At 47.2% G+C, this 27,747-nt stretch overlaps 1 protein-coding gene across 5 annotated transcripts; it reads right to left on the bottom strand.

Annotated features, from left to right (window-relative positions):
• Positions 1–1,797: 1,797 nt before the first annotated feature.
• On the bottom strand, positions 1,798–27,747 carry Tnfrsf9 (tumor necrosis factor receptor superfamily, member 9). 5 transcript variants are annotated; one of them, XM_011250228.3, is made up of 8 exons: positions 22,477–22,602; positions 17,957–18,081; positions 17,069–17,173; positions 15,457–15,594; positions 14,800–14,869; positions 13,491–13,615; positions 12,346–12,480; positions 1,798–3,129 (listed from the first exon to the last, which is right to left on the bottom strand). In XM_011250228.3, exons 2-8 carry the CDS (start codon positions 18,054–18,056, stop codon positions 3,032–3,034), a joined length of 771 nt encoding a protein of 256 aa, XP_011248530.1. In that variant the 5' UTR covers positions 18,057–18,081; positions 22,477–22,602; the 3' UTR covers positions 1,798–3,031. The 5 variants fall into 5 exon arrangements, with proteins under 5 accessions (XP_011248530.1, XP_030109265.1, NP_035742.1 ...); NM_011612.2 differs by lacking the exon at positions 22,477–22,602 and adding an exon at positions 27,642–27,747 and having other exon boundaries at positions 1,800–3,129; NM_001077509.1 differs by lacking the exon at positions 22,477–22,602 and adding an exon at positions 19,817–19,903 and having other exon boundaries at positions 1,800–3,129.

The raw sequence follows: 27,747 nt of genomic DNA, 5'->3' as shown, positions 1-27,747 counted from the left end.
GTGCATGTGGATGCACATGCAGGCAATGTGTGACCTGTGGGGCACGTATGGTTATCAGCTCTCTCTGTTGGCCATGTTGGCATTGGTGGTAAGCACCTTTACCTGCTGAGCTATCTCACCAGCTCTGCCCCATGATGATTCTATTACAGCAACGAGAAAAGAAGCTGGGATAACAGTCAAAGGTCAGAATCTAGAATACAGAAGGAATTTATATAAGTTGCTAAGAAAATGGTGATCACATTCTTTTTAATGGGGCAAAACATAAGCAAATATTTCAGAAGAGACACAAAGGGCAGAGATGGCTCAGTGCTTAAGAACACTGGCTGTTCTTGCAAACTAAGACCCCAGGAAGCGCTGTTGTTACCAAAAAACTGACATGTGGTTGTCTGCTGTGACAATGGCAGAGGGTGGGAAGCTGGAAGGCACTAAAGCAGCTGGATAACAGATGGAAGGACAACCACATGAGCCAGACCACCTGGAAAAGCAACTTGGCTCTGCCACTACCATACTGGGCTCACAGGTACACCACCACGCCATGTAATTGTCATATTTATGGCCAGTTATTGCCTGACCCAGCTATGTGCCTGTGTGAAGGCTGGCATCTAACCAATCATATACAGTCTGAAGTGACAACTGTCCCTTTGCTGTAAGATGCCCAGTACTCTTGATTAAAAGCCACTCCCTCCACCCAGATACCAGAGACAGCTCACAGAGGTCATGGGCACTGTCTGCGGTGTTATTGTGACAGAGCAGCAGACATAACAGTTTGAATGTGGAAAAGTTTATCTGGGCTCACAGTTTCAGGGACAGTTTGGTCCATCACAGTGGAAAAGGCAGGGTGCCGGGGGCACATGGTGGCATCTGTGGCAACAGGAATGGGCACAGAAGGCTCTTCACACTGACTGGGTCAGGAAGCAGAGAAAGCAGGTTGGGACCAGGGACCATCAAAGGACTGCCCTCAGAGTTTCTCCTACAGGCTCTGCGACCACCAGTGGGGAGCCAAGCATTCAAAGCATGAGCCTGTAGCGGACATCTCAAACCTGAGCCACGACCTAGAGCCACAGCTGGAACAGGCCTGTGGTCAGAGTAAGCAATGAGTTGGGGGGAGGGGCAGGGGAGATGCTCAGCCAGTTACATGCCTGCTCTACAAGCATGCAGACCAGAGTTCAATCCCCAGCCCTGGAAAAAGTGGAGCCTGGGAGATCCTGGGGCTCCTGGGCCAGCCAGCCAGCCAAGCCTGCTTGGTAAGCCATAGGTCAGTAAGGGGCCTGAGGAATGGTACTCAAGGCTCCCCTCCAAGCATGCAAATACACATATAACACACACATTCAAAAAGACTAATGTCTTCCTTCATTTTGCTGGACTCTGTTGAGATCCGGGGGCATCATTTGTTATTTCTGCATAACCTGGCCCATCCTAACTCATTAAGGCACCTGCTGTAAACCCAGCAATTTTATGTCAGGGTATCTCCCGAGTGACAGGGTGTCTCCCCAGGGACTCTCCTGTACGGGCAACTGAAAAGGAGCAGCAGCCACCACAGTGACTGAGAAGCCCTTGAGGAAGCCAAACATAGCTCTGAGGAGGACGGACTCGTAAGTGACGGCAGGCAGTCCCTGCAGAAGGGACACCCTTGGTACTACACACAGCAATTGGAGTTACAGATACAATTCTGAGTGATTAAAGCAGCTCACAGCTGCCGCCACACAGCACGGTATCGGAAAGCTCAAGACACGCGACACAGTTACAGGGTACATAACTACACGGTGGGGATTTCTGGAATGAAGCGAAAAAACAGGCTTGACTTTTGTAAGAGCACAACTTTAATATTTTTAGCTGGCTTTTAAAAATGGAAAGGCTAGTTTGGGGGTTGGGGAGGGGAGACGTGGTGAACAGTTTAAGACCCAGTACTCTGGAAGCAGAGGCAGGAGGATTTCTGTGACTTCCAGGCCAGCCAGCACTACAGAGGGAGGTGCTGTCTCAAAATAAAGAAAAGTAACAACCATTCTCAGCTCTTGAGCTGTCCAGGAGTCATGCAGAGGCAAGCGGCAGCCATGTCTGCCCATGGTGGACTGGAAGGCCGCGTTCCTACTGTGAGTTCACAGGTGTTCCCCACCTCACAGTGCTTTGTCCCTTTCCTAAACGGCCTTTTTATTGAAAAGCCTGACACAGAGGAAACAGGAGAAGCAGGCCCTTGAACTGCTCTGAAGATTCCCCTCAAAATCTGTCAGGCTTCCTCCAGACAGGGATGCATGGGTCTCCCCCTTCAGACAGTGGAGGTGTTATTATAGTGAGTGAGAAACCAAAGGAAAATGGGATAGGGTAATATACTGCATCTTATGGCTATTGTCATGCATCATATTTGCACACACACACACACACACACACACACACTGATTTTACAGTTATTTTAACTGGACCATTGGTCTATGAGATCCAACTGAAACTGTCATTTTCTCAGAATATATATGTATATGTATATGTATGTGTATATGTATATGATGTATATTGTTAAGGAGAATCTAGAAATTGATCTTCCCACAGTCCTATTAAAAATGTTAAGGGCTTAAGTAAAAAAAAAAAAAAATTAAGTTAAATTTTAAAAACTGTCCAGGGCAGGGCTGGAAAGCTGACTCAGTGGTTAAGAGCACTGGCTGCCCTTGTAGAGGACCCAGGTTTGATTCCTAGCACCCACACAAAGGCTCACAGCCATCCATAACTCCAGTTCTTATGGAACCAACCCTTTCTCTTCTGACCTCCTCAGGCATCAGGAGTGTCACACACACACACACACACACGTGTGCATACAGGCAGGCAAAACACTCACACACATAAAATTTAAATTTAAAAAAAGATTTAAAAAAGGTAAAGACAAATATGTTAGCGTTAGAAGAGACTTGGATGAGGTGCGCGCCCACACATCATCTAGGATGATGTGTAAGAACAGGGTGGTGGGGTTGCTTGTGCTGTTCCACAGGATGGTGGGGTCCTAGTGCTTCTCGGTTTCGGCCCACACATCTCCTAGGATAGTACATCACAGCTCATAGCCTCCTCCTCCTCCTTCTTCTTCCTGTGGACATCGGCAGCTACAAGCATCTTCCTCTTGAGCTGCTCCAGTGGTCTTCTTAAATGCTAGAAAACAACAGACACAATGTAACAGACACGTCAACTGTCTCAGTTTGTTACATGAGTCACACCTGTGAACATTCCCGACCCTAAAGTGAGCAAGCTTACAAACCAGGTGATGGCAGGTATGAGCTTTCTAGAGATAGCTTTTTTATTTTACTGTATCTTTATTTTTACTGTGGTTTGTTCACAGACAGGGTCTCACTCTGTGGTCTCACTGACTTACAACTCTCCCTGTAGAGCAAGCTGGCCTTTGAGGACATGTAATGATCCGCCAGATCAGCCTCCCAGGAGCTGGAATTACAGGCACGCCCCGATGTGCCAGGATCTCCCCCCCGGCCCCCATTTTGGCTTTAAAAACCATCTCCTATATTTTATAAAATGGCTTGAAACAAACCAACCAAAGCTTGAGCCCAGCTCACGGCGGCCAGAAGCACAGCCCACGCCATGCTGCAGGCACAGTTGTGAGTTCAGTGCAGCAGCCCCTATTTTATTCTCAAGAGTGTTTCAGATTTTCATTTCTTTTCCATGAGATCTGTGGCACACGTTTAAAGATGCTCACTAGTTCTGTCTATGAAAGCAAAGAACTGATCGGTGTAGGGCCACGGCCCCGGTACCTGCGGCTCTGCAGCTGCAGCTCTGGGCTGTCACATCTGCGCTTACAGCTGAGCAGCCCCTCCAGCTCTGGTTCTTTTTTTTTTTTTTTTTTTTTAGATTTTATTTATTATATATAAGTACACTGTAGCTGTCTTCAGACACTCCAGAAGAGGGCGTCAGATCTTGTTACAGATGGTTGTGAGCCACCATGTGGTTGCTGGGATTTGATCGGAAGAGCAATCGGGTGCTCTTACCCACTGAGCCATCTCACCAGCCCCCTCTGGTTCTTTTAAACCTAACAAAAGGCCCCATTCCAAAGCCACATCTTCTATGTCTTAGATCATATTTTAAAGGGGAGAGGCAAGGGAGGGGAGGGGGGGGAAGTAAAATTAAGTCAAGACTGAGAAAGGCTGCTGGGATATTTGTTTGTAATTGTATCCGCCAAAATAATAAGTATTCACTTCAGGTAGGAGAGGCCATATGATCCCAGATTTGCTGTTCTATACTGTCCAAAACTCCAGACATAACCTAGGAAACAAACACAAGGTGGCTGGAAGGCAGAGAGGAGAGGACAGACTGGCCAAGAATCTCAGGGCCTCAGAAACAGCACAGCAATAAGTTGCCTGGGAGCTCACGGATGCCAGCACGGAGGTCAGGGAAATCCTGTTCTCTCCAGCTACAGGGCCAGGGACAGAATAGCCTGGCAAGATGGGAAACTTCTAGACCAGTGGTTCTCAACTTCTGGGTTGTGACCCCCCAAGGGATCAAATGACCCTCTCACAGGGATCACCTAAGAGCATCAGAAAACACAGATCTTTACATTACAATTTATAACAGTGGCAAAGTTTAAGAGTTATGAATAGCAATGAAAATCTTACTATGGATGGGGGGTCACCACAACATGAGGAACTGTATTAAAGGGTTGCAGCGTTAGGAAGGTGAAGAACCACTATGCTAGCCAACCAGGGAATCATCACAGCACAGGCCAGGGCCAGTCCCAGGCCCCAGGGGAAGGGCTGGGGAGAACATCCACTGTCACCCTAGGTCCAGGGCCACTTGCTCTTCCTTGGAGGAAGCTGATAGAGCTTCAGCCTATACTGCCACCCCTGGAGGCACCCGGGCGCCAGGTCAGTGGAGGTCACCTGACAGCAGTGCCTAAGTGTGCCCTGTCCTCTAAGCCAGGGTAATGTCATCTGAGGCCTGAAAGGATCCGTATACAAAGACAACAGCAGGCCCTCCTCCAAGGAAGCTTAGAGCCGAACCCCTGGGAGTGGCCTCAGGGAAAGTCTGAGAAGGTTTACATTAGACTCCATGTCTCCTAACGTGAAGGATCCAATGCAGGATCCCTAAGGCAACCAGGAAGAGCTCAGTTAGAGAAGATACGACCGGCCCAGTTGCAGATGCTAAGATAAGAATGTAAAGTAGCCTCATCGAAAACGTCCAACAAGCAACAAGCAACACATCAGAAACACAAGGGCAACGAGTAGACAGAGAGCTACATGCCGCGGTGAACGGCCAGACTCCCAGCTGCTTGGCAGGTGAGGTAGGATGCTGCTTGAGGTCAGGGGTTCCAGACCAGAAGGGACAACAGCGTGAGACCCCGAGAGAGAATGGAAAGGAACCCAGTGGCTATTTTAAAACTGAAAAATTATGATAATTGAAAATTTAGGAAATCGATGACTATCTTCACAATGGAATGAGGGGAGTGGAGCAGGAAATGTCATTATTTGATCCACGGACGGACGGACAGACAGACGGGTGGACAGACAGAGCCTCAAGGACAGGTGGGGTCTCTGATGAGAGAGCCGAGCTGACATCACTGGAGCGCGGCGGGCGGGAGAAGGGAAACAGGGCTGGATGGTTTAAAAGGCATTTGGAGGAATAATGGCTGAATCGCCATCACCCGCCTCAGAGCTGGGAAAAGGCAAAATCTGCAAGTTCTAGAAGCTGGACCTCAAACCAGAGGGGTCCAGGGATCCACACCACGTCGCAGTCAGAGCTCTGAAGACAAAAGGCAGAGAAAAGTCTTGAGAGCAGCGAGAGACGCCGGCCATGCCGGCCATGCTACTTACGGGGAAACCCACTGGGATAACAGCGGATCTCTTATCAGAATCCTGGAGGCCAGCAGGAAGTGCCTCCCACCACACAGAAGGGGAAATGTTACCCTATTTACAGATGACATTGTGGTCTACACAGAAAACCCCAAGGACTCTGCAAAACACCCCCCTTGACCATGGGGGTGTGTTCATGAGAGAGACGGGATAGAAGCCAGTTTCACAAGCACACCGCTTCTACACATAATGAACACATGATCTAAGGCCCTATGTCATGTCCAGTTGTCTAAAGAAAAGAGGGGGTGGGACTGGAGTGCTGGACACTGCTGGCTCACACCTTTAATCCCAGTAGATCTCTGATTTTAAGGCCAGCCTGTCTACATAGTCCCAGGACAGTCTGGGTTACACAGAGAAACTCTGTCTCAAAAACAAACAAACAAACAAAAATTCCAAGAGCCTGGAGAAATGGCTCAATGGCTAAGAGCACTGACTGCTCTTCCAGAGGTCCTGAGTTCAATTCCCAGCACCCACATCTCACCCACAGCTCACAACCATCTGTAATAGATTTGATGCCCTCTTCTGGTGTTTTGAAGACAGCAACAGTGTACTCACATACAGAAAATAAACAGTTCTCTAAGAACAAAAGCAAACAAAACAAACAAAGGAATGGGGCTGGAGAGATGTTCAGTGGCCAAGAGGGCTTGCTGTTCTTGCAGAGGACCTGAGTTCAGTTCCCAGCACCCAGGTCAGAGAGCTCACAATCTCCTACTCCAGGGTGTCTGCCTCCAATACACACAGCATTCACTTACACAGGCATATATATATATATATATGTATATATATATATATATATATATATATACACATAGAAAAGCTTTAGAAAAGGATTTTTAAGAAGACAGAGGCGATAGTTCAGTGACTAAAGTGCTGGCCACCTACTTATGAGGATGTGAGTTCGGATCCCTAGAATCCCACAAAATGACCACGTGAGCATGGCAGCCTGGCTGTAATCCCAGACTTGGGGGGTAGAGAGAGGAGACCAGATCCTCAGAGCAAGATGGCTAGCAAGCCCAGCCATATAGGTGAGCTCTGAGTTTGATTGACAGATCCCACTTCCATGAAAAAGATGAAAGAAAAAAATCAAAGATGATTCCTGACACCAAAATAGGGCGTCCACGTGCACATTCTCCCACACAGGTATGCCCAGATGTGTGCAAAAATACACACACACACACACACACACACACATGCACGCGCGTGCTCGCGCGCGCGCGCTAAGAAGGGGGGCAGTAAATACTCAGGCCCAAATCTTAAAAAATAAAAATAAAAAAAGGCATATTGGACTTATATATTGTAAATTATAAAATATCGGTAAGGAAAGAGGAAGTGTAAATGGAGAGCCATACTAGGTTCATGGAGAGGGACAGCTAGCGGGAAGATCCGCAGATTTCACGACACCTCCATCAGAGTACCAGCTGCCTTTCTGTAGACACAGATAAGAATCTCATAAAGTTTACACGGAACTATAAAAGAAACAGAATAAACAGCTAAAACAAACCTGAACAGGTAAGATGGGGCGGGGAGGGTCCTCTACTCTCTACCCAGTTTTGAGACTGATATTATCATCACAGTAATCAAGACTCGATGGTGCAGGAATAGACACACAGCTGTAACAGAAGACTCCGCCCCCTCACAAGAACTGCCAATAATCAGGGACTCCACCCCCTCATGAGCACAGAGCCAATAAAAATGTGGGTAGACAGAGAAGGGAGACTGTTTCTTTGAGTAACACTGGAATATGGCAAGCACAGCTCCCTAGCCCCAAAAAGAAAAAGTCTCGACCTTAAGTTCTGACACTTTATAGCTAGCTAACTTATAGCTTTAAATGTCAAACACAAAAGTGTAAAACGTAGACACTACCACTGGGGAAAGTCTCAACCCTTCCGACCCAGGACGTAGGGAGGGGTTCTTAGATGTGGGCTGGCGAGGTAGCTGGGCGAAAAGCACCTGCTGCTGAAGCTTGAAGGCTTGCGTTTAATCCCTGTGAACCATGTGGTAGAAGGAGAGCACCTACTCCCACGGGGACTCCTCTGACCTACACACATGCACTTGCATGTGACTGCCCACACACACCCGTGCCCCCACATGCATTCCACCATGCACACACATCCATAGCCCCCACACGCACGCACTCATGCCTCATTACACCTCCTCCTCTCATACATCCACCACACTCTCTCTCTCTCTCTCTCTCTCTCTCTCTCTCTCTCGGGGAGGGAGAGACATAAAACTATTTTTCCTTTAGGAAAAAAAAAAAGTCAGTGCTCTATTTACATGTACACCTACACACCAGAAGAGGGCATAAGATCCCATTACAGGTGGCTGTCAGACACCATGTGGTGGCTGGGAATTGAACTCAGGACCTCTGGAAGAACGGTCAGTGCTCTCAGCCAGAGGAGCCATCTCTCCAGCTCCATTAAGAAAATATTTTGAAGCCAAATCCAGTGGTGAGACCAGCATTCCTATGGCAAGATGGATGAGAGGCAAAGACAGGGGTGGGGAATGGGGGTGGGGCCGGGGATGGAGACTCAGTGCTAGCTAGTCTACATTGCTTGGTGGATACAAGAGAGACTCAGCCAAGTGGAGGAGAGAATCTCCCTTTGCAGGTGGTCTTCTGATCTCAGCACACACACAAAGTAAACAAAAGCAAACTCAGAAACATCTGACTCTCTGGGTGCATTTATCTTAAGAGACACAAAAACTTACCCTCACATGAAACCTACCCATAAGCATCCATAGATTTAGGGGTGGGTTGTTGTTGTTTTTGTTTGGTTTGGGTTGATTGTTTTACATGTAAGAGTAAAATATCACAGGGCTGGAGAGCTGGCTCAGTAGTTGAGCACTCGCTGCTCCTGCAAAGGACCCTAGATCAGTTCCCAGCACCCACACAGAGGAGCCACACAGTGACATATCACTGCCTGTAAGTCCAGTTCCAGAGGGTCTGGCCTCCACATGTCCCTGCGTGCATTTTATACAATAAAACTCATGCAATTGTTTTTGTAACAAATTAATTGTAACACATTAAATAATAAATATACTTTTTAAACAACTAGGAGTTAAAATGGAAAATAGATGAGGGGGCTGCCAGAGAAAGGGGGACAGGAGTAGGGGCTGAGGAGAGCCAGCGGGGGCCAAGACCTTGCTTGTGGATAGTCTGGGGGCATTTTGTTTGCTTGATTGTTGTTGAGTCTTGTGATCTAGGGCCATGAGCCTCCTGCTTCAGTCTCTCTCATGCCGGGGCTCCAGATCTGCACCCCACGCCCCACTTTACAAGCTGCCTGGTTCAGTTATGTTACATGAATCTACACAGCTAATGAAGTGACTGACAGCTATGTGTGTTCACACCATCATTGTCCTGGCCTCGTGGTGACCTTAGGGTCTCACGGATGCCATGTGACGCTATCCTGCTCTTTGTGACTTTCTGTGAATGTGTAATTATATAAAAACTAAAAGGGTTTTAAAGCTTTTTATAAAATTGCAGGTCAGTCATTACTAATTAATACCTTTGAAGACATGTTCATAGAAACCTTGTTGGCTCTCTGGGAGTGGGGTGTGATGAGGATTTTTTTGGTAGTTTAGAGGGCTGCGCCGGAAAGAAGCCTGGGCAGGAGAGAGAACGACCAAAGAAAAGGAACAGACATCTACAGCTGGGGACATGCACGGTGTCCCCTTCATTGATAAGGAAAGGGCAGGTGGCCCGGCAGGAAGACTTCTCAGCGTAAGAAATCCAAACAGCCAATCAAATGTAAAAAGGCAAAAGGCAGCTAACTTCAACCATCATCAAGGAAATGTAAATTCAAAACACAACGAGCTCCTCTTCCCCACCCACCAGACAGATAAAAATAGCGCTGCCCCGTTCACACGGAAGCGGAGCAAGTGGAGAACTCGAAGCTCTCTGAAGAGGCATCCAGTACAGTCCCCGTCCCCCCCCCATCATTTCGGAAAAGTTTGACCTACTGCCTTGGACACGACCTCAGTTCCTTGTTCCCACATCCCCCCGCCACAGGTTAAAAAACAAACAAACAAACAAACAAACAAACAAACAAAAACACAAATAAAGCTTGGGAGATGATTCTCTGACTAGTGAACAGCAAGCACCCTTACCCTGCTGGACCACCTCTCTGGTTCTAGCCTCAGGCTTTTACAGTGCGCTTGTGTGCCTGTGCGCATGTGCGGGCGCATGTGCGGGCGTGTGCTTGCGTGCCAGATGACAACCCGCGGGAGTCAGCTCTCTCCTACTACCCAGGGTTGGAGCTCAGGTCATCAGGCTTTGCAGCAAGTGTCTTAACCTACTGAGCTCTCCTCAAATATTTTAATCAATTTCGACACTTCGGTCCGCTCTCATTTGAAGCTGTAATTTTGCCATCTGGATGCTCTTTATCTCTGACCATCTTGTGCCCTCATCCTGTCTTTCACAAAGTCAGAGCACAAGCTGCCCCATCTTGGACCATAAAATGCGAGTAGACCCTGAAAGCTTTTGTGTAGGGTACTGACTCAGTGCCAGACACTAGCTTGATTCTTAACAGCATCTTATTTAGCTTATGAGTGGGTGAAATCCACCTCTGAAAGCGTTTGTTCACACCGTAGCAGTCCATCCTACACTCACTTCCACACCCTCCAGTTCTCTCTACTTAAGTGTAGACCTGAGCCAAGGCCGAGGCTATCTACCATCCAGAGAGGTAAGGCTGGGTGAGTAGGGTGGTGCTCTGTATAGGGGTGTAGGGGTGTGCATGCATTGACATGTGTGCAAGTGCACATGTGTGTTGGAGGGCAGAGGTCCACCTTTGTTTGCTTGCTTTTTTTTTTTTTTTTTTTTTTGAGTCAGGGTCTCTCACTAGCTCTGATTTCACCAACTAGGTGAGGCTGGTTAGCGCGACCCAGGGACCTGCCTGTCACTGCCTGCACTGTTGGGAGCATGCCACTGCTTCTTACACGGATCTGGGCGTTAGTGTGTCTACACTTGGCCAACTGAGCCATGCCCCCCTCAACCCCCAGCTTCTGAACAATGTTCTTTTCCGGTTCTTCCATGCCACGGGCACAGGCTGACTGGGTGCCCACACTCACATGTGCACAGTTATCTGGGACTGTGGCATATGTGTCTGATGTCCTATCTGTACCCTAGATTCTGTTCTGTCTTCATTTCTGCCCTAGTGGCCACTCTGCACTGTGGGATAGAACAGCTTCCTCAGCCCTTGCTCCAGCTATGCCTCCCAGCACCAAGTCACAACCACCCCAACTGTGTCACCAGACCCTTGGCTACTTTGTGGGTCCTTTTTCTTCCTTCCTTCTCCACCCCTTCACTTCTTCCAAGCCCCTAACACCAGATAAGAGAGAAAAAAGAATAAAATGGGAGGGAGGGCAATGATATCATTAGACTAGGGGTAGCAAGTCCCTTGGTGCAATTATGATCTTTGCCTAATTTCTTCTCTTCACACCCTACTACTTAACAAACCCCTTCTAGCAGGGCTCTATAGTTTATATAACCTCTGAAAAGTCCCCAGAATTCCATATATCACACACTTGCGGAAACCATCTGCAGCTGGCAAAATCATGCCCCTGTTAGAGGCAAATTGTAGACAGCTGTTGCGGACAGTCTGAAGCTGCCCCATATCCCACACCTGGAATTAAACAAAAACACATAATATTCCTGTGTTTTTAAAGAAACCAAAAGTCTCAGAGACAAAGTTTGGAGCTGAGACAAAAGGATGGACCATCTAGAGACTGCCATGTCCAGGGATCCATCCCATAATTAGCCTCCAAACGATGACACCATTGCATACACTAGCAAGCATTTGCTGAAAGGACCCTGATATAGTTGTCTCTTGTGAGACTAGGCTGGGGCCTAGCAAACACATAAGTGGATGCTCACAGTCAGCTATTGGATGGATCACAGGGCCCCCAATGGAGGAGCTAGAAAAAGTATCCAAGGAGCTAAAGAGATCTGCAACCCTGTAGGTGGAACAACAATATGAACTAACCAGTACCCTGGAGCTCTTGACTCTAGCTGCAAATGTATCAAAAGATGGCCTTGTAGGCCATCACTGGAAAGAGAGGCCCATTGGACACGCAAACTTTATATGCCCCAGTACAGAGGAACGCCAGGGCCAAAAAGTGGGAATGGGTGGGTAGGGGAGTGAGGGGGAGGGTATGGGGGACTTTTGGGATAGCATTGGAAATGTAATTGAGGAAAATATGTAATAAAAAAAAAGAAAGAAACCAAAAGTCTCGCTATACAACTGCCTCCAGGCATTGCCAATATCCTTGTGGGAGCAAGCTTGTTCTGGCTTTGCAACCATGGGCTAGCCAACTGTATGCCCATAACTTAAAAAAAAAAAAATCCAAGCCTGCAATATGGATGGGTGAGTAAAGGCATTCCCACCACGAAAGCCTGAGGACCTGCGTCCATCCAGTCCCTGAAACAGGAAGACAACACATTCCGAGAGAGAGACTGTCCTCTGACTCCAGACGTGTGTCCTGCCTGCCCCCACATCCCATGCTGTGTTGGCCTTACGTTGCTTGAATATGTGGGGGAATTTTTTCCTGATCCATTTGAGCACAGAGAACAGGAGAGTAATGAAGATCAGGGCCAGCAGCAAAGCCGATGTCAGCGCCAGGAACAAGGTAAGGACCTGCAAGGAGTGCCCTCCTGAGGGAGCAAGGAGACAGATGCCACAGTGGTTGGTGAGCGCAAGCTTGATTGGAGCTCACCCTGGAAATGCATGGGCTCTGGAGAGGCAGTGCCCAGGCACCCCCACCCGTAACTCAATAACCTTATGACTTTACTGTCTTTTGTTTGTTCTGTTTTGTTTTTGAGACAGGGTCTCATGTATCCCAGGCTAGCCTCAAACTCCACGTATACCTGAGGATAACCTCAAACTCCTGCCTCTGCCACCAGAGTGGAGATCATAGGTATACGCCACCATGCCCAGATTCATACAGTTCTGGGGAGGGAATCCGGGGCCTTTCCGGCATGTGAGGTAAGTACTCTACCAACTGAGTCACAACCCAAGCCCTAAACCTAAGCAGCTTTTAAAATTGAACCCAAAAGTGGGCTGGAGAGATGGCTCAGTGGCTAAGAGCACTAGCTGCTCTTCCAGAGGTCCTGAGTTCAATTCCTAGCAACCACAGATGGCTCACAACCATCTGTGATGGGATCTGATGGCCTCTTCTGGTGTGTCTGAAGAGAGTGACAATGTAGACAATGTACTTATATGTAACGGCTTTACTAGAAGCCTGCGGAAACTAGGTAGCCTGTCCTACTAAACACAGAGGAAGTGTGAGACCTGTCAGTTCCATGGACTTGGCCTTTGTAAAGGTACATTACCTGTGTGGGACAAGGGTCACTATTACTGATTACTGACTTAGTAACAACATCCAGGAAACAAGACAGTACAAAGAGCATGGTACATCAGAACTGCCTGCCGTGGGAAGAGCTGGGAGACCCAGCAGTGCCCATGGAGTCTGAATGGACATCATGCGGTTGTTTGGGTGAGGTTCTTGAAGGGGTTAAGAAAAGGGTAGCCCCTTTTTATGTAGCCTAGGCTATCCTGGAACTTGCCAACTTTCTGCCTCAGCCTCCTAGTGGAGCGATTCCGGTTGTAAGCTACCATAGCTGCTCATTAACTTTTATTTAAATAAAAGCAATTAGACAGTCACCTGGTCCTCCCTCTGGAGTCACAGAAATGGTGGTACTGGGAGAGAAGCTCACCACAGGGGGTCCACACACCACGTCCTTCTCCGTGGTCCCGGTCTTAAGCACAGACCTTCCGTCTAGAGAGCAGCTTAGACAAGTCAAGGGAAAGAAATCAGATGGTTAATTTACAGAGCAGCACCGTGAGAAACTTTGTATCCAAGTGACTCAGTGGGCAGGCCTGGGATCTCAAGCAGGGAGCAGATGATGTGAGAAAGTGCCAAGAGGTACCAAGAGGCTCTCTGGCCTGCACCTGTCTCCCTCACCTCCTGGTACACTAAGCGTCACTCACTCCACCTCCCATCAGGGCTCCTCTCTCCCCAGCCTCAGGAGCCACATATATTCCATCTTACTCCATTACAGCCAAGTTCAGCCATCGTGACTCAACATGTTTTGACTCATGAGTCTCTCAACCCTTCCCCTTGAGGTTTTGCTCCTTTGAGTGACCTGGGCACATGTGGGACACTAATAGGGACAAGGGTTTCCAGCAGCATCATTAGACAATGCAGGTGTAAGCCTTGGGTCTGTACTTCAGAGTGACTGTCGGGAGATTTATAAAGCCTGCCTAACTATGCCTTGGTTTGCTCAGCAGCTTAAAAGAAGGGCAGCCTGTGCTCCCAGGAGTGGGATAAAAGCAAACAAAAAAGTCCCCAGGGACACAGACTCATGAATAGCAGCTGTTCTTGCATCACTACCATCATCATCACTATCACCACCATATAAATCCATATAGGATTTTTCTTTTTCTTTAGATTCCTGTTCACAGCCCATTTTACAAACACTAACTTGGACATTCTAATCAATTTAAGTTGAAAGAGCTTAAAAAAAACACATTAGTCTGTTACCCACCAGTACACTTGTTAAACATTATAAACATATAACTGAAGTAGCAAAAAAGGGTCATTAGGGGTCCGTATGACTGCCAGCTTGCCTTCACAACCTCTGAGCCATGCGTTCCAGCCCAGATCCCTGTTGTCCTAGGTAGCATCAAACCTCACCTGGACCAGTGGCCACCCCCAGAGCCCAGCGCCAACCTTGCAAGCCCATGAGCACACCTGGACCCTTTCCACTGCCTGTGTCCCTCCAGTGGCCAGCACAGCACACAGAGAATAGGTTCTGAGGAAATGCCTGTATTCACACAAACTTCTGTAAGCACAGAGTTTCCCTGTCACCTAGGGGTTGTCATTGCAGATCGTCATTCCAGTGACAGTGTCCTTCTCTTTCAGTTTGCCCCAGGGTCTTTGTGCTATAAGAAAAATGAGAGTGCATACGTACTTCGTCCAGGGTCGACAGACGCCAGTACCGTTCTGGTCATTAAATGTTCCCAAGCTACAGGTTTTGCAACCTTGAAGAAAGGTTGAGAATCAGTAGAAGGCATTTTCCATCTCTCAGCTTTCCTGGTGATGAGCAACTATCTCGGGTCATTAGGTTAACCTGCACAAACTGCTCAGTGGTTATCTTGAAGATTTGTTTAATTTTTTTTTTAATTCACATGCATGTGTGCATGTACCTGTATGTGCACATGATCACGTGAGTGCAGACACCCACAGAATGAATGCAGAAGATAGCACCATAGCTCCTGGGGCTGGCATGGCAGGCTGCTGTGAGCTGCCTGATGTGGATGCTGGGAAATGAACTTGGGTCTTCTGCAAGCGCAGCAGTCTCTCTGAAGCACCTGCTTAATGATGCTTGCCCTGGAAGCCTGGGAGAGCTCATGTTCAATGGATTCATACGGTGCTCATCTAAACCATGTACAGATCCGTGGCTCTGATGACTAACAAAATGTCCTGGTTTCTGATTATTCCCATTTATGGAATATGCACTAGAGTGGAATGAAATCACCTGTTGGCAACACTTCTGTGTCTCTGTCTGCTGCTTGCTGTGCTCAGGTTGACAGATTCGTGCCTGCTGGGTGGAGAGAGAGCAACCTACCCTGCTTCGTTAGCTCCTGGCCAGGCCTGCAGTCCTTTTCACATCTGGTGCACTGTGGCCCCAAGCAATGGAATCCTTCAATGCACTCACACTCCGCGTTGTGGGTAGAGGAGCAAAACTTCTTGAACCTGAAATAGCCTACAAAGCCCCAGCTCCGTGTTACCTCTAAATTCAGGAAGCAAATCTCTGTTCTACAATTTTGTGTGTGTGAATATATACACATATGTATATATACACACATATACATCATATACACATATCATGCATATACATATATACCATATGTACATATATACACATACATATCATACACACATATATGCATCATATACACATATACATCATATGAACATATATACACATATTCATGATATATATTATATACACATCATATACACACACACATATACATCATATACACACATATATCATATGTACACATATACATCCTATATATACTCATATATGTACATACATATCCATGATTGCTCTCCATATGTTAGTGACATTATAACTTTAGAACATCATGTTTGCCTGTTTACTTTCTTTTTCTGTTTTGAAATAGGGTTTCACAGTGTGGCCCAGACTAGCGTTAAACTGAAAATCCTCCTGCTTCAGTTGCCTAGTGCTGGCTCTTTGTGCTGTAATGCCTGGATCATACTGTTTTATTTTCAATCTCCACTACAATATTTTTACGCTTTGCTCATTGAAACCTTTTCTTGGGCTGGTGGTGTGGCTCAATGGTGTGCCAAAGCCTTGGGTCCCATCCCACCTCATAAACCAGGTATTCTCAATCTGTAAGTAGCAATCCCCTTCAGGGTTGAACGACCCTTTCAAAGGGGTTGTCTAAGATAATGGGAAAACACAGATGTTTACACTATGATTCATAACAGTAGCAAAATTACAGTTGGGAAGTAACAATGAAAATGATTTTATGGCTGGGGTCACCACAACACAAGGACCTGTATTAAAGGGTTGTAGCATTAGGAAGGTTGAGAGCCACTATCATAAACTGTGTGGTGGTGCACACCTGTAATCTCAGCATTTAGACAGAAAGATGAGGTGTTTAAGGATAGCCTGGGATACATGGGACTTTAAAAAAATTAAAAAACAATCCAGGAATGGTTGTGCACACTTTTAATCTCAGCACTCCAGAGGTAGAGGCAGGTGGATCTGGGTTCTGGGGCAACTTGGTCTATGTAGTAAGTTCTGGGTCAGCTAGGGCTACATAATGTGATCCAGCGTCAAAACAAAACAACAACCAACAACAACAACAAAATGCCTCTCACGTCAAGTGAGTATTTGCTCTGTTATTCAAAAAGTTCAGCAAAAAAAAAAAATGATTGTTATTGCATGAAAGAATTTTACCACACCTGGCTGTGGACAGAGGCATTAGCACACCTGTGAGGCTCAAGCTTTTAATCAAAAATCAGTCAGTAAACGGATCAAAGCTTAACTCTGCCCAATGGTCTTAAAGATGAAGATGTCTCCCCTCTAAAGCAAACCTCCAGACTTGGGAGGCTGAGGAACAAGAGTCACAGGTTCCAGTCTAGCCTGGGCAACAGCAAGCTCTCCTTTCCAGACAGACAGACAGACAGACAGACTGACCTACCTGCACACACTCTGCAGATGTTACAGTTCGGCTGTCCACCTATGCTGGAGAAGGTACTTGGAGGGCAGCTCTTGCAGACTGGATTGTATTTTCTGCAGAAAGTACCTGCAAGAATTGTCACAGGCATTTGTGTCTGACAACAAATGACCAGTTCTCTCAGCATTGTGACATTTTCGAGGATATCAAAATAAATATTCTGTCTGTCCTCCTGGCATCACAATGACTGGCATTTTAGGACTGCACATGTTTGCAGGGTGACCGTCAGCACAGTCCAGCAGCCAGGAAGAACAACATATAAATACCATGACAAAGAAAGCTCAGATGGCAAATTGACAAGGTGGCAAGGTTAAGTGAGCAAGTGGAGTCCTCATGGCTGCTTTGTTGGATTCAACAAGCTTTTTTTTTAAAAGGATTTATTTATTATTATTATTATATCTAAGTACACTGTAGCTGTCTTCAGATGCACCCGTAGAGGGCATCTCATTACGGATGTTTGTGAGCCACCATGTGGTTGCTGGGATTTGAACTCAGGACCTTCAGAAGAGCAGTCGGTGCTCTTAACCAAAGTCATCTCTCCAGCCCCCTCAACAAGCTTTTGCAAGGGAATGAGTAGCTGCAGAAGACAGTCTTCTCCTGGCAGTCTTTGGATCAAGATGTAGAACTCTCAGCTCCTTCTCCAGCACCAAGCCTACCTGGTGGGAAGATTCCATGCTTCCCACAGAGATGATAATGAACCAAACCTCTGAGCCTGTAAGCCAGCCCCAATTAAATGCTGTTCTTTATAAGAGCTGCCTTGGCCGTGGTGTCTCTTCACAGCAACGGAACCCTAACTAAGACACCAGGCTAACTGAACTGAGTCTTCAACAGTCATGTCACTTTGGCACTTACCAGGCTGACAGTTATCACAGGAGTTCTGCACGGCTCCCACCTTCTCACAGCCCACTAGCAGCAGCACAATGACCACCACGTTGTAACAGTTGTTTCCCATGGCGAAATGTCACATGCACAGGACACTAGCAAAGGAGATTCCGAAAGTGTCTCAGTCAGATGAGTTGTCCTCTGGCTGCTGCTGTTGCTTGACTGATAGCATGCTTGCTAAACAGGAACCAGTGTGCAGATACCCGGAGTGGTAGTGGATGCTGTAACCCCAGCACACATGAGATGGGAGCGGGAGGAGCAAGAGTTCAAGGCCATCCCCGACTGCAGAGAAAGTTCCAGGCCAACCTGAGCTACATGAAACCCTGTCTCTAAAAGAGGGGGATATCTCACAAGTGTCATTCTGTAAACTATAAGTGGGGTGGGGTTCCTTTCCCGAACTGTCTACACTATCAACCATATTTAAGCAGTTCCACAGTATTTTTTAAGATATGTTTTATTTATATGAGTACACTGTAGCTGTCTTCAGACACATCAGAAGAGGGCATCAGATCTCATTACAGATGGTTGTGAGCCACCATGTAGTTGTTGGGAATTGAACTCAGGACCTATGGAAGAACAGTCAGTGCTCTTAACCACTGAGCCATCTCTCCAGCCCCCAGTTCCACAGTGTTTTAAAGAGCAGTTAAGACTGGGATATTGGGGCTGGAGAGATGGCTCAATGCTTGAAAGCACACGTTGCTCCTGTAAAGGACCCAGGTTTGATTCCCAACCCCATACTGGGAGGCTCACAACTGTCTATAACTCCAGCTCCAGGGGATCCTATGCCTCCGGCTGTCTGCACTCAAGTGTCCAAACATACAAAGACAATTTAACATTTTAAAGTCCTTTAAGAAAAAACTGGGATACTATGGAAGCACAAAGTTCAGAGTTCTACAGCAGCCACCGGCTTTGCGCATATCTGCAAAGCCCAAGGGTGAAATCTCATGTTCTTCACAAACACAGGGACAATGAGAACAGAAGCATTAGAACTTTCAGAGTATCCATGTTGGCATCCAGATTGCAGCCATGCTGCCCCTGAAGCAAAGTCCAGATGGCCAGTGCCATCTGAGGGGTCCCCTCAATGAAAGGAGAGCCTGTGGCTATCGCCCTGTTTTTGTTTTTTTTTTTTTTTACTGAACATTTAATTGGGCTCATTTTAAAAGACCCCTGTTAATTTACTGTCAGAGTTTCTTTCTTTTCTTTTTTTAAAAAAGACTTATTTATTTATTATATATAAGTACACTGTAGCTGTCTTCAGACACACCAGAAGAGGGCACCAGATCCCATTACAGATAGTTGTGAGCCACCATGTGGTTGCTGGGATTTGAACTCAGGACCTCTGGAAGAGCAGTCAGTGCTCTTAACCACCGAACCATCTCTCCAGCCCACTGTCAGGGTTTCTTAAGCACAGACCTGTACTTGCCAATTTTGAGATTTGAGGATTGTAAACAAACAAAAAAGGCAATTAAAAACAAATTCTAAGGCTGGTGCTGAAGCTCAGGCGGTGAAGCACCTGCCTAGCATGCATGGAACCCAGGTACTCAATCAGGTACAGTAGTAATCCTAGCACTCAGGAGATGGAGGCAGGAGAGTCAGAAATTCAGTGTCAGGCTATACAGAGAGTTTGAGACTAGACTGGGCTACACAAGACCTTGTCTCAAGAAAAAGAAAAAAAGAAAAGGGGGGACCAACTTCATTTTTTAATCTTTATGTCGTGGGCTATGAGATGGAAATTATAAACTACAAGGGAAGAACAGTCTAGAAATCTGCACTGGAGCACACAGTCCGTCCTCACTCCTCTAGTCCCCCACTAGTCCCCAGCAGACAAACCTTTCGATCTCAGGGCAGCGAGGAGCGTTCTGCTTCCTTGGCAGCTCGGTGAGGTTCTGCCGCTCCACAAGACCACAGGTCAAACACAGGACCTGTGACTCAACTGAGCAGGGCCTCCTGGGAAATCCCCAGCTGCTCTGTGAGGTGGTTTGTCTCCTCGCTACCCTCAAAATCCCCAGAGCTTCAGTCCCCACTCAATGCCACTCTGAAGGGTTTCTTGGAATCAGCTGTTGCCCATTAGGACGTTTCCTGGACGACTTTAGGAAACAGACTTGGTCGCTTATCACAGTCCTTCATCCATGCAAAACTTTTCATGTGTCCTTAAAATACTGAAGACTTAAGGACTGAGACCGACCCAAGTGGTTTTTGTCACAAATCATCTCCTAACCGTAAGAACAGAGAGACCTCTTAAACCCAGTACTGAGCTGCACTGTGGAGAGTGCCATCCAACCCTGGAAGCCCAGGAATTTGTCTCACCAGTATTACTATTAGGGTGCCCTTATGCAAGTGAGAAGGCTCTGGCTGTGTGTCTAGGCAAAGGACAGCAGGGCAGGATGTTCTGTGATGTCTGTGAGTGAGTGTGAGAGATTGGGGAGAAGAAAAACTGCAGGGCGGGAGATAGGTGATGTCGCTGAACAAGGTGGAGATCTGTAAGTTTTAGAGAAACGTTAAATTGAGTGGGAAAAAAAAGAAGAACTGGAAGAGGAGAAAGAGGGAGGAGAGGGTGAGGAAGATCAGAGGAGGGAGATGAGGAGGGAAGGAAGAAGGAAGGAGAAGAGGGGAGGGAGGAGGGAAAGGGAAGAGGAGGACGCGGTTGCTATGGAAACCGAGCATGACACGTGACTAAAGATGCTCAGGAGATGGCCAGCTGGGGAGAGGTCATAGCAAGAAGGCGTGGACATACACACAGCTGTAATTCCAGAACTTGTATGGCTGGAGCAGGAGGATCACGAGTCCCAAGTTCCAAGTCTGCCTGGGTTATGCAACGAGACCCGGTCTTGTCTTTTCTTTTCTTTTTTCTTTTCTTTCTTTCTTTTTTTTTTTTTTTTTTTTTTTTTTTTTTTTTTTTTTTTTTGGTTTTTCGAGACAGGGTTTCTCTGTGTAGCCCTGGCTGTCCTGGAACTCACTCTGTAGACCAGGCTGGCCTCGAGCTCAGAAATCCGCCTGCCCCTGCCTCCCAAGTGCTGGGATTAGTCATGGGCCACCAAGTCGTGGGCCACCACTGCCCGGCTTGGTCAGTTTTATCTAAAATAGATAGACGACTTCCCACTGGAATTCAAATGACTAGGAAATGTTCTTCCACAAGAGAAATGGAGGCTTGCTCTTGGACGGTAAGACGGGAGACCGGAAGAGAGCTGCCCTTTAGTAACGCACATGCTGAAAACTGTCTGGGTCTGCATGAGGCCAGTCACATCACTGCTCACCGTAGAAGGATGCAATAGAGAGGCTGGAGAGATGGCTCTGTGGTTATGGTGGCTTAGTGCTCCTGCAGAAAACTTCAGTTTAGTTTCCAGCACTCACACTGGGCAGCTGACAAGCGCCTTTAAGTCCAGGGAGATCCGGTGTCCTCTTTTGGATGCCTGAATTCATGCACACATACCCCCAACATACACATAATTTAAAAATAAAAGGGGCTTGAGAGACGGCTCCGTGGTTAAGAGTACATACTGCCCTTGCAGAGGACCCAGCTTCAACTCACAGTGCATACCAAGTGGCTCACAGCAGCCTGTAACTCACAGCTCAGGTCCCTTCAACATCTGAGTTATACATCATTCAGAAGAGTCTAGACTATTCACTATACAGGAAACTGTCCTCTCCAGTCGATTACAGAACACTCCCATTAATCAAAAAGAAATCCTGGATTGGTTCCGTGATCAAGAGCACTGGCTGTTCTAGTGGAGGACTTAGGTTTGACTCCCAGCATTCCACAGGCCCGCTCACAGCTGCCTAAACCTCTAGATCCAGAAAATGTGGTGCCCCCTTCTGGCCTTCACCGGCATTGCATGTATAGGGTGTAATACACAGGCGAACACACATAAGCATGGTTTGTTTGTTTTGTTTTGTTTTTAATTTTTGAGACAGTGTCTCAGTATGAAGCCTCAGCTGTGAGTTCACTGTGAAGACCAGGCTGCCCTCAAAGCCCCAGAGATCTACTTGTACCTGCCTCTGCTTCCTGAATGCTTGGATTAAAGGCATGTGCTACCAAGCCTAGCTTTTTTTTTTTTTTTTTTTGGTTTTTCGAAACAGAGTTTCTCTGTGTAGTCCTGGCTGTCCTGGAACTCACTCTGTAGACCAGGCTGGCCTCGAACTCAGAAACCCACCTGACCCTGCGTCCCGAGTGCAGGGATTAAAGGTGTGTGCCACCACGCCCAGCTCAAGCCTAGCTTTTTAAGAAATATTTTAAAACAAAAATATCTAAAGCCAGGCACAGCGGCACACACTTCTAATCCCAAAACTCAGGAGGCAGAGGCAGGCAGATTTCTGAGTTCAAGGACAGCCTGGTCTACAGAGCAAATTCCAGGACAGCCAGAAACACAGAGAAACCCTGTCTGGGGTTGGTGGTCGGGTTGGGGGACAACATGACCAAATCCCACATATGTTGTGTCTCCCTGAGAATGATCTTGTCTCTTCTACACATTCATAAAATACAATTAGCCAACCTGTGGTTTTCTGTGACAGGCTCCTTTCCTGTTGTCGAATGTGTCCTTTTCCTGGTGTAGTAATATTCCTTTAGACAGAGATATCCCGTGCTGTTTATCCACTCAGCAGTTCATGGACATCTGAATTGGTTCCACTCATGGCTTTTATGCTGCCATTCAGGTGTGTGCATAACTGAATCGTTCTCTTTGGTGTACATTTAAGGGTGGGGCTCCTGTGCCAAGTAGTAGCTCGGTTTCACTTTGAGCTCACTGTTTCCCACCGCAGCTACATCAATTCACAACTCCATCTGTAGCAAACAAGGGTTTCAAGGTCCCCACACACTAACACTTGTGATTTTTTTCCACTTAAGAAAAGTGGTTGGCCGTCCTGGAGGCTGGTGTCACGGTAAGTCACAGAGGTTTGATCTGCTGTCCTTGGGATTCTGACTCAAGTGACTGCTGAGAGGGAGGGAGTCAGAGCATGGTGTGGTGGCCAAGCCCACACTTCGCCATCAGTCTGACCTGGATAAATCTAGACTCTCACATTTATGCTTATGTGACCAATCGGACTTTATAGTATAGTAATCCTATGTATTGAGGAATAAGAGAAACAAAGTTACGTGGTTTACATAGCTCAGCAGCAGGCATGTGTTTCCAAAGAAAGCAGAGCTCTTGAAGTCTGTCACACCATAGAACACACAGCCACACTGCTGACCAGGTCACCGGAGGCTTCTGATGCCATGGGCTAACCCAGTGGCCTTTGCGTGTATTGTGTGCATGTGTGCTCTATGCCCCCGCTGCGCGGCGGTGACATTTAGCTGAGCGGCAGCCTACTCCTGCCATCTTCGTGGTTGTGGGCAGAGCGTCACCTCCCCTGAAGGGATGTCATTTCTTTCCCACCACAGTGACATTCATGGGCTCCTCTGCCCATGACACGTCTCTCCTGAGTTAAGAGATTGTCAAGATTAGTTCTATCAGCCTGCAGCTGATAGAACCAGACCAACCGCTCCAGGAGTGTTCTGCGAAAGGCTCTTCTCAGCTGTCACCACATCTCTGTGGTCTCGTGTGATAAAATTACCACGGCCACAGAGGTAGATGACATGAGTCACTGCCCATGCCAGCACAGTGCTTGGTGGTCATTTGCTTTCACAACACTGCTTTATCCACGTTGCCTTTCTAGTCTTCTAAATGCAATCTTAAAAAAAAAAAAAATCACAAACTAAAACATCTTCCTAAGTCCGGACAGAGAGCGCCAGCCCCACTAAACTGCTTCTGCCACCGTCTCAGATCTGAGCTGGGGATCAGCTCTGTGTGTCTATGAACATGTCAGGTGGGTGTGACTCTGAGCCTAGGCAACATGAGTTCTCACCGGCTCTAAGGAGCTAAAGAGATGTTTCTAAGAAAGATAAAGATGCAAGCCCAGTATTTGGAGGTGTGGGCAGGAGAACCAGAGGTTCAAGGTCATCTTTAGCCACACAGTCTATTCAGGACCAGCCTTGACTACTTGAGATTCCATAAAGAGATAGGTGGGGAGAGAAAGAAAGGGAAATGGGAAAGGGGGACATGGCAGAAGAAAGAACTAGAAAGGAAAAGAGACTCTTCCCATGAAGAATACCCAAGGACTGTCCCGCGTCCTTGTGGCCTTTACCCCACACCCTGGGCAACCACCCAGTAGGTAATATCAGAGAAGGCATTTATTCATTTGTGATACCAATAGAACATGACCCAGAAGAGGAAAATCAATCAAAATTTGGACAAAGGAAAGTGGATTTAAAAAAAAAAATCACAATGAAGGGTGACCTGGAAGAAGGAAGCAACACGTAGGGAAAGATGAGGGGCTGGAAGCCAGCTCTCCCTGTGTGCTGTCCACTGCATATCCTCGCCGTGCACTGCTCAAGCAATGCACAGGGTATCTCGGGATACCTGAATGTCACATTCAGATATTTAGAAGAAAAGTGTCAGGTAAGATCTGTTACTAAGTACTCTCCAGCCCGGCCTACAAGCCACAACACAGTTTGCAGGTGTCTGACCTATGACTGGGACCTGGAAGGTGGTGCCTACGAGTGAGTGGCCATCCTGCGAAGGTCCCTGCCTTCCAGATACAGAGGGTGTGACCCACTCTTGTACAGCTGACTCTATGTAGGAGATCCTGGTCCCCATATACCCTGCTTATGCTCTTGGGTGGCAGAGGCAGGTACATATCTGTGAGTTCAAGGCCAATCTAATCTCTATAGCAAGTTCCAGGCTACTCAGGGCTGCATAATGAGACTGGATCTCAAAAAATAAAAAATTTCAACACAACTTTAGAAAATTTTGAAACATTAAAAAAATCCCATATTTAATATTTTAAAATAAATACTTTGGGTTAATTTGTTTTAGTTTATATTTTAATTTTTAAAAAAGATTTATGTATTTATGTATGTATGTATGTATTTATTTATTTATTTAATGTATGTGAGTACACTGTCTCTGTCTTCAGACACACCAGAAGAGGGCATCAGATCTCATTACAGATGGTTGTGAGCCACCATGTGGTTGGTGGGAATTGAACTCAGGACCTCTAGAAGAGCAGTCAGTGCTCTTAACCGCTGAGCCATCTCTCCAGCCCCTTATATTTTAATTTTAACAGATAATTTTGACATCTTTAGAAAAATATATTTTAAAGTCAAACAAAATTTGAAATAAATTATTTTACTTGAGTGTGTGTGTGTGTGTCTTGCATGTGTGCACATGACCCCCAGGAACTGGAGTTAAAGGCAATCGTGAACTGCTTCTTCTGGATGCTGACGCCTGCTTTGACCAGCTGAGCTGCTTCTTTAGCCTCTGCAGCTCTAGCCTCCATGCATGCATTAGCTTAAGGCCTAGGGAAGGACCGGTCACAGCTCAGTCATACTGTTAGTGTGCCGGCCATTTGGGCTATTAGTCATCTTCTGTCCTAACCGTGGGAGCGTGGGGAATCCCCTGAATGTACAGATAACTTAAGGGTCATCTAGACTGTTTCATATCTGTGGTCCTGGTTTTGGAAGCTCGGTATAGCCTGGCCTTTCAGATCATACAGATCACCATGCTGTTAACCACCTCCAATCCCCAGACTTCTGGATGGAAAGACAGGTCACCCCGTGTGCTTAACATTCCTGGTTTCCCTATTGATCTGTGGGCACTAGGGCCTCGTGAGGTGAGATGAGGTGAGGTGAGGTACGTTTGAAGATCCGTGTATCGCCTGAGCATCTGTAGCTGAGCCTGGGTAGCACAGGCTGTCCTTGACCTTGCAGCCCTCCTGCCCTCCTCCTAAGTGTGGGGTTTGAATCAGAATGGCCCCGTGGGCTCACAGATTTGAATGCTTAGTCATCAAGGAGTGGAACTATTTGAAAGGATTAAAAGGATGATCAGGAAAAAAAAAAAAAAAGAGTTCGAGGCCAGCCTGGTCTACAGAGTGAGTTCCAGGACAACCAGGGATACACAGAGAAACCCTGTCTCGAAAAAACAAAAACAAACAAACAAAAAACAAACAAAAAAAGGGTGATCAGATGTGGCCTTGTTGGAGGAAGTCTCAGTCAGTCTCTCTCTCTCTCTCTCTCTCTCTCTCTCTCTCTCTCTCTCTCTCTCTCTCTCATTCTGTCGGTGTCTGTTTGTCTCTGTCTGTCTGTCTGTCTGTCTTGTTTGTTCCCCACCCCCCAGATCAAGATACAGTTCTCAGTTCCTTCTCCAGTACCATACCTGCAGGCTGCCATGCTTGCCACCATGATGATAATGGAGTGAACCTCTGAAACTGTAAGCCAGCCCCCAATTAAATGCTTTCTTCCTTGATCATGGTGTCTCTTTATAGCACTAGAGCGGTGACTAAGACACTTGGCTTCCTGAGTGCTGGAATTACAGGCATGAGCCACCACACCTGGTTTGAATCTTACACCTAACCTCATAGCCGTTCAGAACTGTGGTTACCATTCTAATGTGGGAGGAAGAAAAAACTGTGTGACTGCAGGCCAATGTTCCAACTTCTGCACCCCCTCTTCATCGCCATGACAACCACAGATGCCACTAGTGTGGAACCAGTGAGCCATGGGACAGGATGTGGTGGGGGTAAGGAGCAGGGAGCCTTGAGACCAGGGGAGCAGGCCTGGAACAAGAGTGGGGTTGAGGGGTGTCCAAACCCCGGAAATCTTGTCCTGAGATCGGCACGAGTAGGATCACCCCTACTTGCCCTGGCCCGCGACTTGCCTTGGGCCTGCACGTCCCAGTACGCATAGCCCTGTCCCTTCACCTTTGCTCCTCTGGAGGAAGTCCTGTAGCCCTGAAGCCAGGCAAACTTCCTCTCTCCTTATAAAGTCACATGCAGTAGCACATGGAATTCCTCCTTACACAAATGAGGCATCCTGACCCTGGCCAGTGATGTATGCTCACCTCAATAATAGCCCCTAGTCACCCCGCAAAGGTTAAGTAAATAAAAGCTTCCCCACCCCCATTAAAATGAATTGTCTCACTGAAGCCTGTCTCCTGAGACTCTGTTCTCCCAGAGCTCGCCGCCTCTGGTCTCTTTACTCCCAGAGCTCGCCGCCTCTGGTCTCTTTACTCCCAGAGCTCGCCGCCTCTGGTCTCTTTACTCTCAACTGTTCCTGCTTCACCTCCCCCTTAGGATCCACAGGTTGTAGTCGGAGGCTGACTGTGCTGCTATGGGCAAAGAAGTGGGGCCTGAAGGACAGCTGGCACCTCAATGTGGGACACGGACACAACCAGGACATCTGAGAAGAAGGTGAGTACCCACACATACCAGGGGGCATCCATCAGCCCCACCAGATCCTGCCTCCTCCTCATGAGGACTGGCAGTCTGGTTTTGCCTACCATCTTGTATTTTCTTTTTATTATGTCACCTTCTGGCTATGGTTACTCCTTGGCATTGGTAGAAGGTTCCCAGCCCCCTGCCCACATGTCAGCCAAAGCCGGTATCTTTATCGCTCCTTGAAAAACAAAACAAAACACAGTTACACAGTGACCACTTATGCATCCTCAGGATGGTCATTGGTTTCTCTGAAATTTGCAGGCAGGCTCAAGTCCTGGCTGCACAGGAAAGATTCTCTTTGACCTGGGCAATTCCAAACCTTTCCTATCACGGGAAATACCTCATCTCATCAAAAGGAGTCCCAAATCAGAGGGCTAAGAGCCCTCAAGACCAAAGGCACAAAACTTACCCAAAGGTGAAGAAGAATAGTGGCAGCTGGAACTCAGAACCCCTGACCCAGGGTCCCTGTCAGCTCTCTGTGCTGAGGGCTGCCTGCAGCACCTGAATTTCAGGAA

The sequence above is a fragment of the Mus musculus genome, chromosome 4, assembly GCF_000001635.26.
Source record: "Mus musculus strain C57BL/6J chromosome 4, GRCm38.p6 C57BL/6J".
NCBI classification, from domain to species: domain Eukaryota; kingdom Metazoa; phylum Chordata; class Mammalia; order Rodentia; family Muridae; genus Mus; species Mus musculus.
The sequence above is the reverse complement of the archived record's forward strand: the minus strand, read 5'-3'. Positions and strand labels throughout refer to the sequence as shown.

Coding starts and splice junctions, on each gene's coding strand:
- Tnfrsf9 (NM_011612.2), bottom strand. CDS start 18,056: ATGGGAAACAACTGTTACAACGTGGTGGTCATTGTGCTGCTGCTAGTG. Junction 15,595..17,068: donor CATCTGCAGAGTGTGTGCAG/GTAGGTCAGTCT, acceptor GGGGCTTTGTAG/GCTATTTCAGGTTCAAGAAG. Junction 13,616..14,799: donor GTCTGTCGACCCTGGACGAA/GTACGTATGCAC, acceptor GACTTGTCTAAG/CTGCTCTCTAGACGGAAGGT.